At 45.0% G+C, this 15,552-nt stretch overlaps 1 protein-coding gene across 1 annotated transcript in view; it reads right to left on the bottom strand.

Annotated features, from left to right (window-relative positions):
* Window positions 1-9,437, bottom strand: part of LOC133390175 (ornithine aminotransferase, mitochondrial) — a 48,348-nt gene extending 38,911 nt beyond the window's left edge. The window contains exon 1 of the mRNA XM_061638190.1: window positions 9,123-9,437. Coding sequence (XP_061494174.1) covers window positions 9,123-9,156 — 34 coding nt within the window. The 5' untranslated portion in view covers window positions 9,157-9,437. The remainder of the gene's footprint in view (window positions 1-9,122) is intronic.
* Window positions 9,438-15,552: the final 6,115 nt, after the last annotated feature.

Here is a 15,552-nt window from a genome sequence, read left to right as displayed (position 1 = left end):
CCACGCCTAAGAAGACTATCTATTTTAAACAAAATATTTGTGCATGTGTGTATGAAAGCTGTAAATCAGCTTTTGTGAAATCTCTCCATAGACAGGTCCAGACTGACTTCAGTGGAAACTTGTTTCTGTGATTAAGACTGAGGGATTGGTCCTGTGATGTTATCTAAACTCTGAACCTTGTGCTGTTGTTATATAGTTAAGTATGTTATCTTATCTGTGAAAACACACAGAGAGCAGCATATCCTAATCTGTGCTGGAACTGCTCCAACCTAACAAAGCAATGAATGATTGGCAATATCTTGAATGCTATAAAGTAAGGTATCATTTAAGCACCATCAGTCTTTCACCATCCTTGAAATCATGTGCTGAGGAAATGGTTTTCTTTTTAAGAAAAAAGGAGCATTTGGAGAAATACAAAGTGGGAAAGAGCCAGGGCTGGTTCTAAAGGGCGGCCAGGTTGGGCACTGGCCCGAGGGCCCCGGAGCTACAGGGGCCCTCTGTTCCCCTTCTGCAATCAGTGCCCCCCTACGCCCCCCACTTACCTGTCAGCCGGCTTTTTAGCATTGCCCTTAATGAAGATGGCAGCTGCAGCTTCCCTAAGGTACTGAAGCCACTGCTGCCATCTTAGTTGATGGCAGAGATGTGCACACGTAGCACACACGGGTGCCATCAACAAAGATGGCGGCAGAGGCTTCATTTCCCCTTAGGGACTACCAAAAAGGTTTTTGCATGATGGCTTCCACAATAATTAGCATCGCACAGGACATGGTTCAGATGCATTGCATTGGAGTTTCTGTGCAAGGGTTGATCTATAGTTAGTGATGATGCAGAAATGGTCTACACCACATGGCAGAAGCTGTTTACAGCAATTCTGTGAAGGACCAAGGGTAGCAAATATGTTGCTTTCAGATGTTGTTGGACACCAGCTCCCATCACCCCTACCCAATATGTCGACCCAGTGTGCGGCAGCTGTGAAAAAGGCAAATTCCATGCTAGCGATAATTAGGAAAGGTATTGAAAATAAAACAGCCGATATCATAATGCCGTTGTATAAATCTATGGTGCGGCCGCATTTGGAATACTGTGTACAGTTCTGGTCGCCTCATCTCAAAAAGGATATTATAGAGTTGGAAAAGGTTCAGAAGAGGGCAACCAGAATGATCAAGGGGATGGAGCGACTCCCTTATGAGGAGAGGTTGCAGTGTTTGGGGCTTTTTAGTTTAGAGAAAAGGCGGGTCAGAGGAGACATGATAGAAGTGTATAAAATTATGCATGGCATTGAGAAAGTGGATAGAGAAAAGTTCTTCTCCCTCTCTCATAATACTAGAACTCGTGAACATTCAAAGAAGCTGAATGTTGGAAGATTCAGGACAGACAAAAGGAAGTACTTCTTTACTCAGCGCATAGTTAACCTATGGAATTTGCTCCCACAAGATGCAGTAATGGCCACCAGCTTGGATGGCTTTAAAAGAAGATTAGACAAATTCATGGAGGACAGGGCTGTCAATGGCTACTAGCCATGATGGCTGTGCTCTGCCACCCTAGTTAGAGGCAGCATGCTTCTGAAAACCAGTTGCCAGAAGCCTCAGGAGGGGAGAGTGTTCTTGCACTCAGGTCCTGCTTGCGGGCTTCCCCCAGGCACCTGGTTGGCCACTGTGAGAACAGGATGGTGGACTAGATGGGCCACTGGCCTGATCCAGCAGGCTCTTCTTATGTTCTTAATTGATTAGAGACAGATTGGTTATAGGCATTAAGGACAAGGGAGCACAGATGAGACTGCTCCGAAGGCCTGCCTTGACTCTGCAGGAAGCCATAGACATATGCAAGGCTAGTGAACAAACCCTTGTGCAAATGCAAGAAATGCACCCTTCAGAAGCTGATAGCATGCAGTATATCAGCAAAAATAAATATTCTAACATGCATATGCCATCATGCAAAAATAGTGCTGAGCCCAGAAGATTTCAAAGTGAGAGTTGTGGATACTGTGGCAAAATTCATGATCCTAGCAAATGCCCAGCATTTGGACTATTTGCAGAAGCTGTAGTAAAAGAAATCATTATGCAAGAGTTTGCAAACAATCTAAACAGAAAACATCTGCACAGCATGTGAAACAGATAGGCAATGAATACAGTAAGTTGGACGGTGATATTTTCTACATGCATGACATCAAAACAGTGCATACTAAGATAAAAAAGTGGTTTGTCCAACTTGTATTACTAGCACCTTGCCCAGAAACTTTGCAGTCCTGGCTCAAGCAAGACACTGAATGTCAAATAGACAGTAGTGCATATGTAAATGTAATGGGTTACAGAGATTATCCGTACACTCAGACTTGAAGCCAACAGTTCCTTAGCTATGGGACAAGTACAAGTACCCAGTCAATCACTGCGCTCTGCAGGTGAGGGCCTCCTGCAGATACCATCTTATCAGGAGGTTCGTTCTGCACAATATAGGGAATGGACCTTTAGTGTGGCAGCACTAGCCTGTGGAATTCCCTCCCCTTATATATTAGGCAGGCGCCATCTCTGCTATCTTTTCAGCACCATTTGAAGACTTTCCTCTTTCAACAAGCCTTTTAAGTTGAGACCTATCCCAGTCTGTGTCTGTGTTAGAATTACTTTTAATATGTTTTCTGTAATAATATGTTTTTAACCCTTTTTAAAGATGTCTTTAAAGCTTTTTAAAATGTTTTTTATGTTGTTTAGTTTTAATGTATTTTAAGGTCTTTTTATGATGTTTTAAAGTATTTTTAGCATTTCTGTTTGCCGCCCTGGGCTCCTGCTGGGAGGAAGGGCGGGATATAAATCAAATAATAAATAAATAAATAAGTACAAGGTGGCATACCAAAGGCACAAATTCTTAAGAATTACCATGATGTCTTTGAGGGACTACGCTGTCTTCCAGGCACCTTACATTTCAAAGTGGATGACATTGTGCAACCAGTGCAACATATGCCACGTAGAGTCCCTGTCACATTCAAAGAAAAAATCATAACTGCAATAAGACAAATGGAAAAAGTTGGAATAATTGCCAAAGTGACAGAACCTACCAAGTGGATAAGCATAGAGCTTGGAAAAGTTACTTTTTTGAACTACAACTCCCATCAGCCCAATCCAGTGGCCATGCTGGCTGGGGCTGATGGGAGTTGTAGTTTAAAAAAGTAACTTTTCCAAGCTCTGCGTAAACTTTGCATCTGTATAGATTCAAATAATTTAAACAAGGCATTATTACGAGCTCACTACCAGATGCCCACCATAGAAGAAATCTTACCAGACCTTGCCAAGGCAAAAATATTCTCTGTCTTAGATGCAAAGGATGGGTATTGGCAAATCTTATTAGATGAAAAAAGCAGCCACCTTACCACATTTTGGACCCCAGAAGGATGTTACAGGTGGCTGAGAATGCCCTTTGGAATAAAACCAGCAGCATAAGAGTATCAGTGCCACAAACAAGATGCACTGGCGGGTCTCAAAGGAATCTATCAATTGCAGATGACATTTTGGTATATGGCTGTGGAGACTCAGTGGAGAATGCCATAGCTGACCTTGATCACAACCTCATCTCTGTCCTGGAAAGGGCGAGAAAAGTCAATCTGAAACTCAATAAAAATAAGATGAGGCTACGACTGACAGCAGTACCCTATATGGGACACCTCCTAACATCACAAGGCTTACAACCAGATCCAGAAAAGGTGAGAGCTATCCAGCAGATACCTAAACCATCCAATACCAAATCTCTTCAGCAGTTACTGGGATTTGTTAATTATCTGACTAAATTTCTTCCTTGCCTTTCTGATGTTTGTGAACCTCTCAGACAACTATTGGACACGGGTGCAACTTGGGTGTGGCTACCTCAACATGATGCAGCCCTCCAACAGATCAAAGACTTGGTTACTAGACATCCCGTCTTGAAGTATTATGACATGAATGAAGATGTCACCATCCAATGTGATGTCAGTGAAACTGGCCTGGGTGTTGTACTTTTGCAAAAAGGGCAGCCTGTTGTTTTTGCATCAAGGTCTTTATCACAGACTGAACAGCATTATGCTCAAATTGAAAAAGAATGCTTAGCAACAGTATTTGCTTGTGAAAAATTTGACCAATATACAGTAGGGCCCCACTCATACGGCAGGTTAGGTTCCAGACCCCTGCTGAAAAGCAAAAACCACTGAAAAGCGGATCAGCTGTAGTGTGGGGGTCTGGAACCTAACCCGCTGATCATGCCAGAGGAGGAGAAGATCCCCTATAGCACGCACTACAGCTGATCTTCCCCTCCTCCGGTGTGATCAGCTCGAGTGCAGGAGTCTGATTGCGCCAGAAGAGGAGAAGATCAGGTGTGGTGCGCTACAGCTGATCTTCCCCTCCTCCAGTGCGATCAGCTCGAGTGCAGGAGTCTGATTGCGCCAGAAGAGGAGAAGATCAGGTGTAGTGCGCTACAGCTGATCTTCCCCTCCTCCGGTGCGATCAGCTCGAGTGCAGGAGTCTGATTGCGCCAGCAGAGGAGAAGATCAGGTGTAGTGCGCTACAGCTGACCTTCCCCTCCTCGGGTGCAATCAGCTCGAGCGTGCTGGAGCCATATTAGCAGAACGCCAAAAAGCGGGGCGCCGAGAAGGGGCCCTACTGTATATGAAGTCAGAAATGCATTAAGGTTGACAGCGATCATAAACCTCTAGAAGTTATTTTTAAGAAGCCATTGCTATCAGCTCCAAAATGCCTCCAACACATGCTTCTTAGGCTACAATGCTATCCCTTGAAGGTACAATATATAAAGGAGCTGAGATGTACATAGTGGATCTCCTGTCCACCCTTGCCACACGACAGGCACACTGACAAGCAAGACTATGAGATACTCAATTCCCTTGAAGCGCAAGCCAGACAAAAGGAACTAGAACGCATTAATCTAGCTGCTTATATGCCCATCTCACATCAAGGACTTCAAAGAGTCCAGGAACATACTTTACAGGACAAAGAGCTGCATGTATTGATCTCTGTTGTCTTAGCAGGTTGGTCAGACACCCAGGACAAAGCTCCAGTGTCTACTCAAGAATACTGGAACTATTGTGATGAATTAAGTGTTCAAGATGGCATCATATTCAAAGGACAGCGAATACTCATTCCAAAGGCCATGAGAAAAGACATATTATCAAGAATACATCGCAGTCATTCTGGAATAGAAGCATGTTTGTGGAAAGCTAGAGATGTGGTATACTGGCCAAACATTACTAATGACATCAGAGACCTTGTACGCAACTGTGATGTGTGTGCTGAGTTCCAAGCCAGTCAGCAAAAAGAACCATTGCTGATCCATGGCATTCCTAACAGATCATGGAGTAAGGTAGGGATGGACCTTTTCACAGAAAATGGCAGCAATTATCTCATTCTGGCAGACTACTATACAGACTTCTGGGAAATGGATAAACTGCCAGATACAACATCAGCAACTGTAATAGAAAGAATCATGAACCCCTTCAGCAGACTTGGCATATCTGACTGTGTGATTTCCGATGGTGGACCACAGTTCACTTCCAAAGAATTTGCCACATTTTCAAAAGACTGGGAATTTCACCACATAACACCATCTCCCTACAACAGCCAGTGTAATGGCAAAGCTGAATCAGCCATCAAAATTGCAAAAAAAAAAACCTATTAAAGAAAACAGCAAGAAAACATATGGCAAGCTATCCTGGAGTGGAGAAATACTCCAACTGCTGGCATGCAGTGGCATCACTAGGGGGGTGCGGGAGGTGTGGACCGCATCGGGTGACACCATCAGAGGGGGTGACACCCAGAGCCGCCCCTAGGCACCGGGAAGTGGGGCAGTTGCCCCGGGCCCCGATGCATGTAATACACAACCCCTGGTGCGCGCGCACACCTCGCTCTTTTCTTTTGCTAGCTCTTCTTGTTCTTTCCTCACGGGGCCTCGCAGGTTTGTGGCTTCTTCAGAGTCAGGTGACTCGGAGCGGACGAACAGGACAGCCCTCTAGGGGCCGTAAGAACTGGAGAAAGCCCCTGTACTCTTAAAGGGACACCCCTCACAGCTAGCAGTGGGAATTCCCACCCTTGCCCTCCTTGAAAGGAATCGCGGGCTGAGGTTGCTGGAAAAACAGTGCTCAGTGGTTCCACGGTGGAAGGTGCCATCCTTTCCTCCTTATAGTTTTCCTCTCCCCTTCTGTTTTATTGAGCATATTCCGAATTCTTTTTGTCTTAAACCTTTCCATCTTAGATTCCCCCTTTTGACTGCATATTTTATATGTTGCAACGTTGTTAAATCATTTTGTAAAAAACTAATAATAGATGTGCTTCATGTTACTGTATGTGATATCTTTATGCTTAAGTTTATTACTATAAGAATGTCAATGTACTGCCTTCAAGTCGATTCCGACTTATGGCGACCCTATGAATAGGGTTTTCATGAGGCTGAGAGGCAGTGACTGGCCCAAGGTCACCCAGTGAGCTTCATGGCTATGTGGGGATTTGAACCCTGGTCTCCCAAATAGTTGAATGTCTACTTGTTGCTATATAAATATTATTTTGCTTCTTTGAATTTGCCAAAACATTTTTATTATCAAGGAATGTTAAGCATAACCTTGTTCACAGTCTTCATAATGAAACAGAGATTGAAGATATGAACTCTAATGCACTAAAATGAACAGAACACAATACAGTAGCACTGTTGAAAGATGATAACATTTTCTAAAGATGCAATATATATTTGGAATTTAAATGCCAAAAAGATAGAACAACAGTATAGTATCAGATACTTGGGTTTGAGATTTTCTGCTAATCCCATTTGGAAACCGCATTTTTCAGCAGTTAAATTGAAGGCCTCCCTTTCCACTCCTTCGCTCCTTCACTTTTATAACATCAAAGGTGGGGGCCTGGTTGCTCCGGTTTTAGAAGTCTATAAGAAAAAAATAGTGTCCCAGCTCCTGTATGGAGCAGAGATTTGGGGGTGTGTAAATCCTTCTTCCTTGGAGTTCATTCAGAACTCCTTTCGAAGATCCATCTTGGCTGTACCCCAAGGCACTCCAATAGCACTAATGAGGACCAAAACCAGACTTTACTCGCTACAATCAATGGCACATTCTGCCCTTGCCCTGTACTGGCTCAAGCTGGCTTGCATGAGCGAATCGCGCCTGCCCAAGAAATGCTTACTTCAGCAAATACAAAATCCATCTCCGCTCTCATGGTTCAAAAGGACCAAGATAATACTTGCAATGTATGGGATAAGCATAGACATCCTACCTACCATTCCATCGCAGCGAGCGAAGTCCCTTCTTAGGGAAAGAATATACCTTTACTCTAAAAGATGGGACTTGCACACTGTTACTCATTCGGCCTTCTCCCTATGGTATCCTTTGTTCAAAACAGGTTTTGGGATGGAACATTATTTTGTTTTTTTAACTACTAGATCTTTAAGAAAATCGTTCACAGCTCTTCGCTTTCAGACAATGCCTTCGGCCTTTCTGGAAGGAAGATACACATATACTCCAATGCATCAAAGACTATGTCCATGCAAGTCAGGGGAAGTTGAGGACATTGGCCATTATTTATTAACCTGCTTGCTGTATGACACCCCAAGGCTTAAATTTCTCCAGCCTATTCTTTTAACCCTCTCAGATAGATCTATTATGGAGCAAATCTGCATACTCCTAGCTGGCTTGGATCCGTATATAACTACACAAGTAGCCAAATTCGCCTTAGCAGCGGCTAAAATTAGAGCGAGATCCCAAAACCAATCACCTAAACTTGCTTATATCAAATCTGTAAATGGTTCTAGAATGAATGTTTAAATTATTCAACCTTAATTATTATCATCTGTTTTTTAATTCTTCAATTGCATTTTAGATATTTATATCATACCCTTTGTTGATGTATGTTTTATCTTATTGACAAGTGTAATTATTTTATATGTATTGTGGCGGCCAATGGCTATGAACAATAAACCTTACTTACAATTCTAAAAAAGATGCAATATACTTCTAGGTCTGGAAAAGATATTTCAAATTACTATCACAACAAAATCATTAGAAGACAGCATGAACATTGTAGGCATCAGAATTTTGCAAGGACAATGATTAAAATTCGTTTGCATCAGTCACACTAATCACTGAGATTTAACAATAGTTGCTCTCTAATCACATCTTCCTGCCTGCCCACTGGATATACTTGTCCTGCTAGATGTAAATGCATGAGAATCACATCTGGATATGGCATATGCTTGAAAAATCCAGCACTTAGGCTCAAATTGAGCAACTGTTCCCAAGAATAGTTGAGGGAACTTATGCTTTTCAGGCCTGTGTTGTGTACCCTACTCAAACCTTATACCCATGTATGGATGCCAGGACAGGAATACCCAACAGGCAGAGCAGGAAAATGTATCCAGAGCAGAGCTCTGATGTTGCTTCAGCAACCATCAAACTGAGACTGAACCTTATATGGCAGTAGCAGTTGCACCCCTATTACAATCTGCTCCGTTAAGGCCTTTGCTCCTGAGAGAACCTATTGTTATCACATTTATATACCACCTCCCTACTACTCAAAGTACCTTGCAACAACAGTGACAAAACATTAAACCTCACACCACAAAAACAAATAAAGGATGAGACTGATAGAGGCAGCAATTTCCAGACCTGCAGAGGTGATGCTTGACCTTGGAAGGTCAGATTTACCTCGGAATAGAATAATCAGAGCAGGTGTACAATACTGTTTCCTCCTTGTTTGTATGTGTTTTAAGGAGAAACTTTACCTACCTGATAGCTCCTGTCTTTGTTTTTACATGACACAAAATCAATCCAAGGCATACATTTTATTAAATAGCCCAGTCCTTACCATGTTGAGAAGTAATTCTTAATTATTTCAGGGGGGATTATTTACAAGTAACAATTTCGCAGTGTTGCAAAAACAACACAACACCTTGCGGGCACCTTCAAAGGCCAACGAATGTCAGTACTGCTTACAACGGCAGCCTTAGATCGTGCACGCTGTTCCGAGGCAGCGATGCTGTTTCTCTCAGTAGCGGGTGTCACTCTTGAGGGCACGTCTTGGCAAGGGATGCTCAGGCCCATTATATGAGACACAATTTCAAGAGATGCTGCCAAGGCGGCCAGTTTTGGAACTCACCTGCCACGATGCATTTGGCAGCCAACTTCACCATGATCTGCGCTGCCCCTCACCATAAGACTTTGTGGGGAACGGGGAGAGGAAGAGACTAGCACTTATTGGGGAGGGGGTGTCGGGATGGTTTCAGTTAGGGAAGCCAGGGAAGGGGCTTCAGAAGAGGCCCTCCTTAGTTTTGCGTATAGCGGTGGTTAGGCTGCAAGTCCCCTTAGGACTCTGCTAGAGGACGAGCCACCATGACGGTAGGAAGGGAGGAAGAATAGCGCAGGCTCCGAAGTGACTCCCACCACACTCTCCTTCCTCTCAGAGAAAAAAGCAGAACCTCAGCGCTGTCCTAGCAACAGGACTCTAAGACGTACAGCTTTCCCCACCCCCGCCGATACCCCTATTGGCGGAGGCTCCCCCATCGTAAAAGAAGTGATTGGCTGCGCTTTGTGCCCGCCTACATTTCCATTGGCTGTTTACTTTCACGTCAATGTCCTCAGCTCATTAGTTCTCAGTGTCGATCAAAGGAATGTTAGGTATGTATTGAGCTCCTTGCCTTGTGATTTCTCAAGCCAAGGCAATGAGCGAACAGCTCCTTCTCGGGGGCAAAAGGGAGGCGGGGCCCTAGCCATGAAAGAAAGGGTCCCCACCTATCAGAATGAGAATCCCCACCCCGCATCCTCATTGAGCAACAACGTGCAAAGCGGCGCCTTTCGGGCAAGAAGAGGGACTCGCACTTCGTGCGTACTCCCCTTGGAAACCTCGTCTCTCCAGGCAAGGAAAGAGGGGTGCTCTGTGGATCTCCTAGAACTCGTGAGTTCTTAGATGGGAGGGCCTTATTCCAAAAGTACCGAGAACTCCCCGCGAGAACAGCCCTCGCTGCAATACGCTTTGGCATTGAGCGGGATCGATCCGGCCGTCGCCATCCCATCTTCTGAGAGAGCTCGGTGGGAAAGCGCCTGGCTAAAAGAAAGTGTTCCAGGCACCCTTTGGTTCCCTTTAAAAAGGGGGGGAAGGGTCCCCGATCCTATACGCTAGACTCCTTTGTCCAGGGACATTTGCAAATGTTCCCTGGGGGGTGCAGAAAATACTGCCGCTGGCCCCTCGTTGGAGCAACAACAGTGACGGCAGAGGCAGGCGGGCAGACTGCCGGTTTGGAGGGGGTGGCTTGGACATCAGTCTGCCTCCCTCCAAGCCTGGGGGGGAGGGAATCCTGCTTCCCCCTCCCCCCCACATTTAGGATCGGGGAGAAGAATTGCAGGCGAGAGTGGAAAGGTCAGGCAACGGCGGGGAGAAACTTGCCGCGCCGCAGGGGAAGAAAAGGGCGTCTGGCTCACCAGGGCCAGGCTGATCGAAGCAATGGCTGAGGAGAGAGCTTGCAACGTTGCCCTGGCTTGGGGGGACAGAATGAATCATTCCCTGCCTTCTCGCTGCAAGCTCTTTCAAGGGAGATTAACCGCCCACCCGCTTCTGCACACACATCGAGGAAAAGGAAAGCTTCACCCGTTTCCTGTTCCCTGTAGAATTGTTGCCCCCTCACCTCTCTAGTCCCTCTGTTACAACTGACCCAAAGCAGACATAATGGAAACAATCACGTATCCTACCCCCCCCGCCGCATTTCTCCATTCTCTTTCCCTCCTTCCTGTGTTGTTTGCTTGGCTATGTATTTGGCTACCATAGACTCGTTATTGTGTGGGAAGAATTCATTAAAGCACTTGCCATAAATGTAGGTTTGCGCAATTAAGGTTGATGAAAGCACTCTCCTGCCCTGGCACAAGAAATCCACTTAAAATAAAAATAAACACGGACCTTTTGCAGTTAGGAAGCCCACAGAGCAACACACTGAAAAGTGTGGGGTGAGTGAATGATTAATGGGGAGACGTGTAAACACCCCACAGGTAAATCAGGATGAATGCTTGTAAATCAAAGGGATGCTTAAGAATGCTGAATATAGTCTAACCACTGTGTAAACTTTGTGCAAGCGAACAATGATGAATGCTCAATAAATAGAGCATTTGGAGGAGCCATTAGACAGACTGGGAGGCCTGACGGTAGATGCAGCTCACCTCCAGATATTGCTAGGCTACAATTCTCTTCATCCCCAGCCAGTGTGGCCAGTGATCAGGGGTGCTGGGAGTTCTAGTCCAACAGTATTTGGAGGGCTACAGCTTTGTCATTTCTTAGAGACTTGTCATACCTCTTCTTTGATCATAAATCATCTCTGCCTGGCCTCAGGGCTAGTACTATGAAGCATTCAGGGTATGATCTGAGAAATCTCCTGTCCCCACCCCAGTTGCTAAACACTTTTAAAAAATATTAGTACACTAGACTGGAAGTGCTAAATGTTCAAAACACAAAGAGGAAGTGGGCTTTTCCTCCGCTTCGGTCCAGGAAGTTTAAATAAGCGGGCAGGCTCCCCTTTGCCATGTAAACAGCACTGCGGGTACAATGCTATGTTAAGAGTTCTGTGGCATAGTAATTCTAATTCCAGCTGAGTTAACTTTAAAAGCACACAGTGCATGAACGGTGCGGAACATGGTCATAAAATATGGAACAGTTAGATATCTGTTATATACTCTATTTTTCAAAGGATGCTTATGGGAAATGTTACTGTTCTGATACGCAGTATCAATTGTGATTACAGAAGCAGTCACTACAGTTGTTCTAGATAATTAGTCATTTAATATGGGTTGGGGACCCACTACTGTGTTGTAGCCCAAACCAAAGTGGGTTTCCACACGATCACTACAACAAAATTCATGGGTCCCTAAATGTATGTTTGCATTACAGGTGGGTTGTCTTTCAGAAAAGGTTGAAGATAACTGTTTTAACCATAGTAATGTGTAATAGCTGGTGTTGCATTCCTAGTATACCGGCCAGTAATAACTGTAAACTGCAAAGTTAGCGAAATAATGCTCCCAGGCTGGGCATTGATGACTATGGTAAATGTTTACCCCCAAAATGACTCGTAAACAGTTCACTACTGGATGAGGATACATGACCCACCTTAGATTTCAAAATCACCATCACATTTGCCTAACAATGCCCGCAACAAGGACAATCGCCTCCTCATTTTCCACTGCTCACTGGCCAAGGCAGACCTCAGGCCATTTCCTCATCGCTGAACGGCTGCCATACAAATGGCCATTCTCTTCGTGTGTGTGGTTCCATCAACCAGAAAAGCTAAAGCAGAACGTACACATCTTTTTTTTTTTCATCAAGAAAGAAAGAGGCATAAAGGGCAGAAAAGAGAAAGATGGCGCAAAGCAAAGTGTCAGATGCTGCAAAAACTGGTTGTGGTATTTCATGGAGGAACAGGGAGATTTTGGATCTCCTTGATATATGGGGGGAAGCCAAGGTACAAGACATTCTGAAGTCCTCCCACAGAAACATGGAAACTTTTGATGAAATAGCGCGTGATATGTCCAGGCGAGGACACAGACGTACTGCTGCAGAATGCAGAAACAAGACAAAGTCTCTTCGGGGTGAGTACCGGAAGGTCATCGCACACAACCGAAAGTCGGGGAACAACCGAGTAACCTGCCCTTCTACGAGGAGCTTCACAGCATCCTGCGTGGGGATGCTAGCATAACACCCAAAAGAATCGCACGCAGTATGGCTTCACAGCAAGGGGAAAACAGATCTGCGGCAACAGACATAGATCCCTGCTTGTGGCTTGACAGAGCGCTAATTTAAATCGTGCTGGTTTGGTCAGGGTGGATGTAGAACAGTATATTGGAGAAGCAGATGTGCAAGGTAGGTCGGAAAAGATGGTACTGTTATTGTATGGTTTTCCCTTCCAAGGTCAGACCTGTCCTTAGCATGTGCGGGGCCCAGGGCAAAAGCATAGTTGGGGGCCCAACACATTCAACCTCCCGCCCAGAATAAGCCGGCAAGCGCTGCCTGTAAACGCGCTTCACAGCTGATGAGTGGGCGGCAGGCAGCACTAGGAAGCCACTAAGGCAGGGGATTCAAACCTCTCACCTAAAAGCCTCACGCACACCCGCTTCACAACTGATGAGCGGGCAGCACGGAAGCACTAGGAAGCCACTAAGGCAGGGGATTCAAACCTCCCGCCTAAAAGCCTCAGGCACACCCGCTTCACAGCTTTTGCACAATTAAGACTAGTGCGCCAACTGTGCCCGTTCCTGGAGTCGTCTGATCTGGCTACGGTGACACATGCCTTAGTTACCTTCCGCTTAGACTACTGTAATGTGCTCTACGTGGGGCTGCCTTTGAAGACTGTTCGGAAACTCCAGTTGGTGCAACGAGCTGCAGCCAGAATGTTAACTGGGGCTGGTTACAGGGACCATACAACTCCCCTGCTGCAACAGCTCCACTGGCTGCCAGTCTGTTTCCAGACACAATTCAAAGTGCTGGTTATGACCTATAAAGCCCTATACGGCTTAGGTCCAGGCTATTTGTCAGACCGTATCTCCTTATATGAACCTGCCCGGGCCCTGAGATCTTCAGGAGAGACCCTTCTCATGATCCCAACACCTTCACAAGTGTGACTGGTGGGGACATGAGATAGGGCCTTTTCGGTGGCTGCCCCATGGCTCTGGAACTCCCTCCCTGGGGAGGCAAGAATGGCTTCACAGCTAATGAGCGGGCAGCAGGCAGCACTAGGAAGCCACTCAGCCCGGGGATTCAAACCTCCCGCCTAAAAGCCTCACACACATTTAATAAGCTGTTAAAGAAAGCTCCCTTTGAAGCAATGTGCTGTGGGAATGTAATTGCCATCTCCAAAGACAGAGAATTATATTTTTGTTTTGTTTGTTGGGGTTCTTCTTTATTTGTTTCTTTCCTGTGTTACTAATGTTTCCACAGATGATTGAAACTTGCAACATTTATTTCTGTCATTATTCATCCTTGAAATCTGTCAAATTTGTTTATATGTATTTCAAAGCCATTTCATTGGCCACTGTCAAATGATGGTGAAGACAGCCTTTTGGAGGTTATGTTCTAATTATATTTTGGGTTCATTTACAGCAGAGCTTGGAAAAGTTACTTTTTTGAACTACAACTCCCAATCCAGTGGCCATGCTGGCTGGGGCTGATGGGAGTTGTAGTTCAAAAAAGTAACTTTTCCAAGCTCTGATTTACAGTTTAACTCGATACTGCAGTTTGATGTAAAATCAGACTAATTACAATATGTTGCTACTTTATGATTTTCCTTTTTACATGCAGTCCAAGAAATCCCATGTGTCGCAGCAGATAATAACATGGTCACAAACACCACTATTTCTGAGAACGAGGAAGCAAGCTTCTCAGCATTAGTCCATGGAATTCAGAATGGTGAGTTTCCAAGAAGTAGTGAACCCATGGTGTCATGTTGTTCCCCTAAATCGAATTCTTTGTTTTTCATCTAAAAGTAATGATTGCATACAAACAGGGCCCAGGAAGGCCGTATCACTTCTTAAAAGTTTGGCAATTTTAGGATTGCAATGGAACTGCCGCCAAATAGTGTGGAAGGGATAACACCTGTTATGTTTCCAGTGATGTTGGCAGGTCCACTCTTTGCAAGCCAAAGAAAGGAGATGACTTGGTCTTTCAGAAGTGATGAATATTAACAAGATTTATATTGAAATACGCAGGTGCACATCCGACAGGGGAACAGACAGAGCTCAACAGCACGTTGGTGGAACACATCATGACCGAAGAGCAGGATGGCGTTTTTGGTAAGTGTTCCCTTACACTCCATCAGTAGCTAAATTTGCATAAACAGCTCTCCAACCAGCCCAAAGTGGCACAGAGCCCCAACACCCATACAACCACAAACAACCACCAGGAGTGTCCCATGGTTATTTCCCATCAGCCCCAGACAGCATGGCCACTGGATGTTCATGATGTGAGTTGTAGTTCAAAAAAGGAACAAAATTTAGTACTTTATAGAGATATAGAGGATTTCCGTCACTAAAATCTGTCTATAGGTTTGATTATGGAACAAGGGTTGGTGGGGGTTTGCTCCATGCAAAGCAACTATGCTGTAGGTGACCCTCAATTAATTACAGTAACAGTAGTGATTATAATGTGACGAGGTATTGAGTGGGCCCCATGATTGTTCCACACCTTACTGTATATTGCTGTTTGTGCAGATCGCGCCATTCCAAATCCAGTCTCGACACTGTCACCCGCTGAACGCCTTGGGATGTTAAGAACGCAGACAACCAAGGGAGGCCGCATAGAGGTCATGCTTCATTCTATTTTGGAACATTCCAAAGAAGAAGCGAGGATCGCAAGCAGGCAGCGTCAGGAGTGCATCGTTGTCATGCGTGCCGAAGAAGGCACAGTGCTAAAATGACACATCTAGGGGAGGAGGAAATGCAGGAGTCAAGGCAGGACAGAGAACACTATGAACGGTGCATTTCTCTCAAGGAGGCTAGAGTGAGCGCCATCCTTGAGAACCTTCAGCAACTGTCTGATCATTTGTGCAAGGATAATGTAA

This window comes from Rhineura floridana, chromosome 8 (genome assembly GCF_030035675.1).
Source record: "Rhineura floridana isolate rRhiFlo1 chromosome 8, rRhiFlo1.hap2, whole genome shotgun sequence".
NCBI lineage: Eukaryota > Metazoa > Chordata > Lepidosauria > Squamata > Rhineuridae > Rhineura > Rhineura floridana.
Note: the sequence above shows the minus strand (reverse complement) of the source record. Positions and strands in the feature narration are given on the sequence as shown.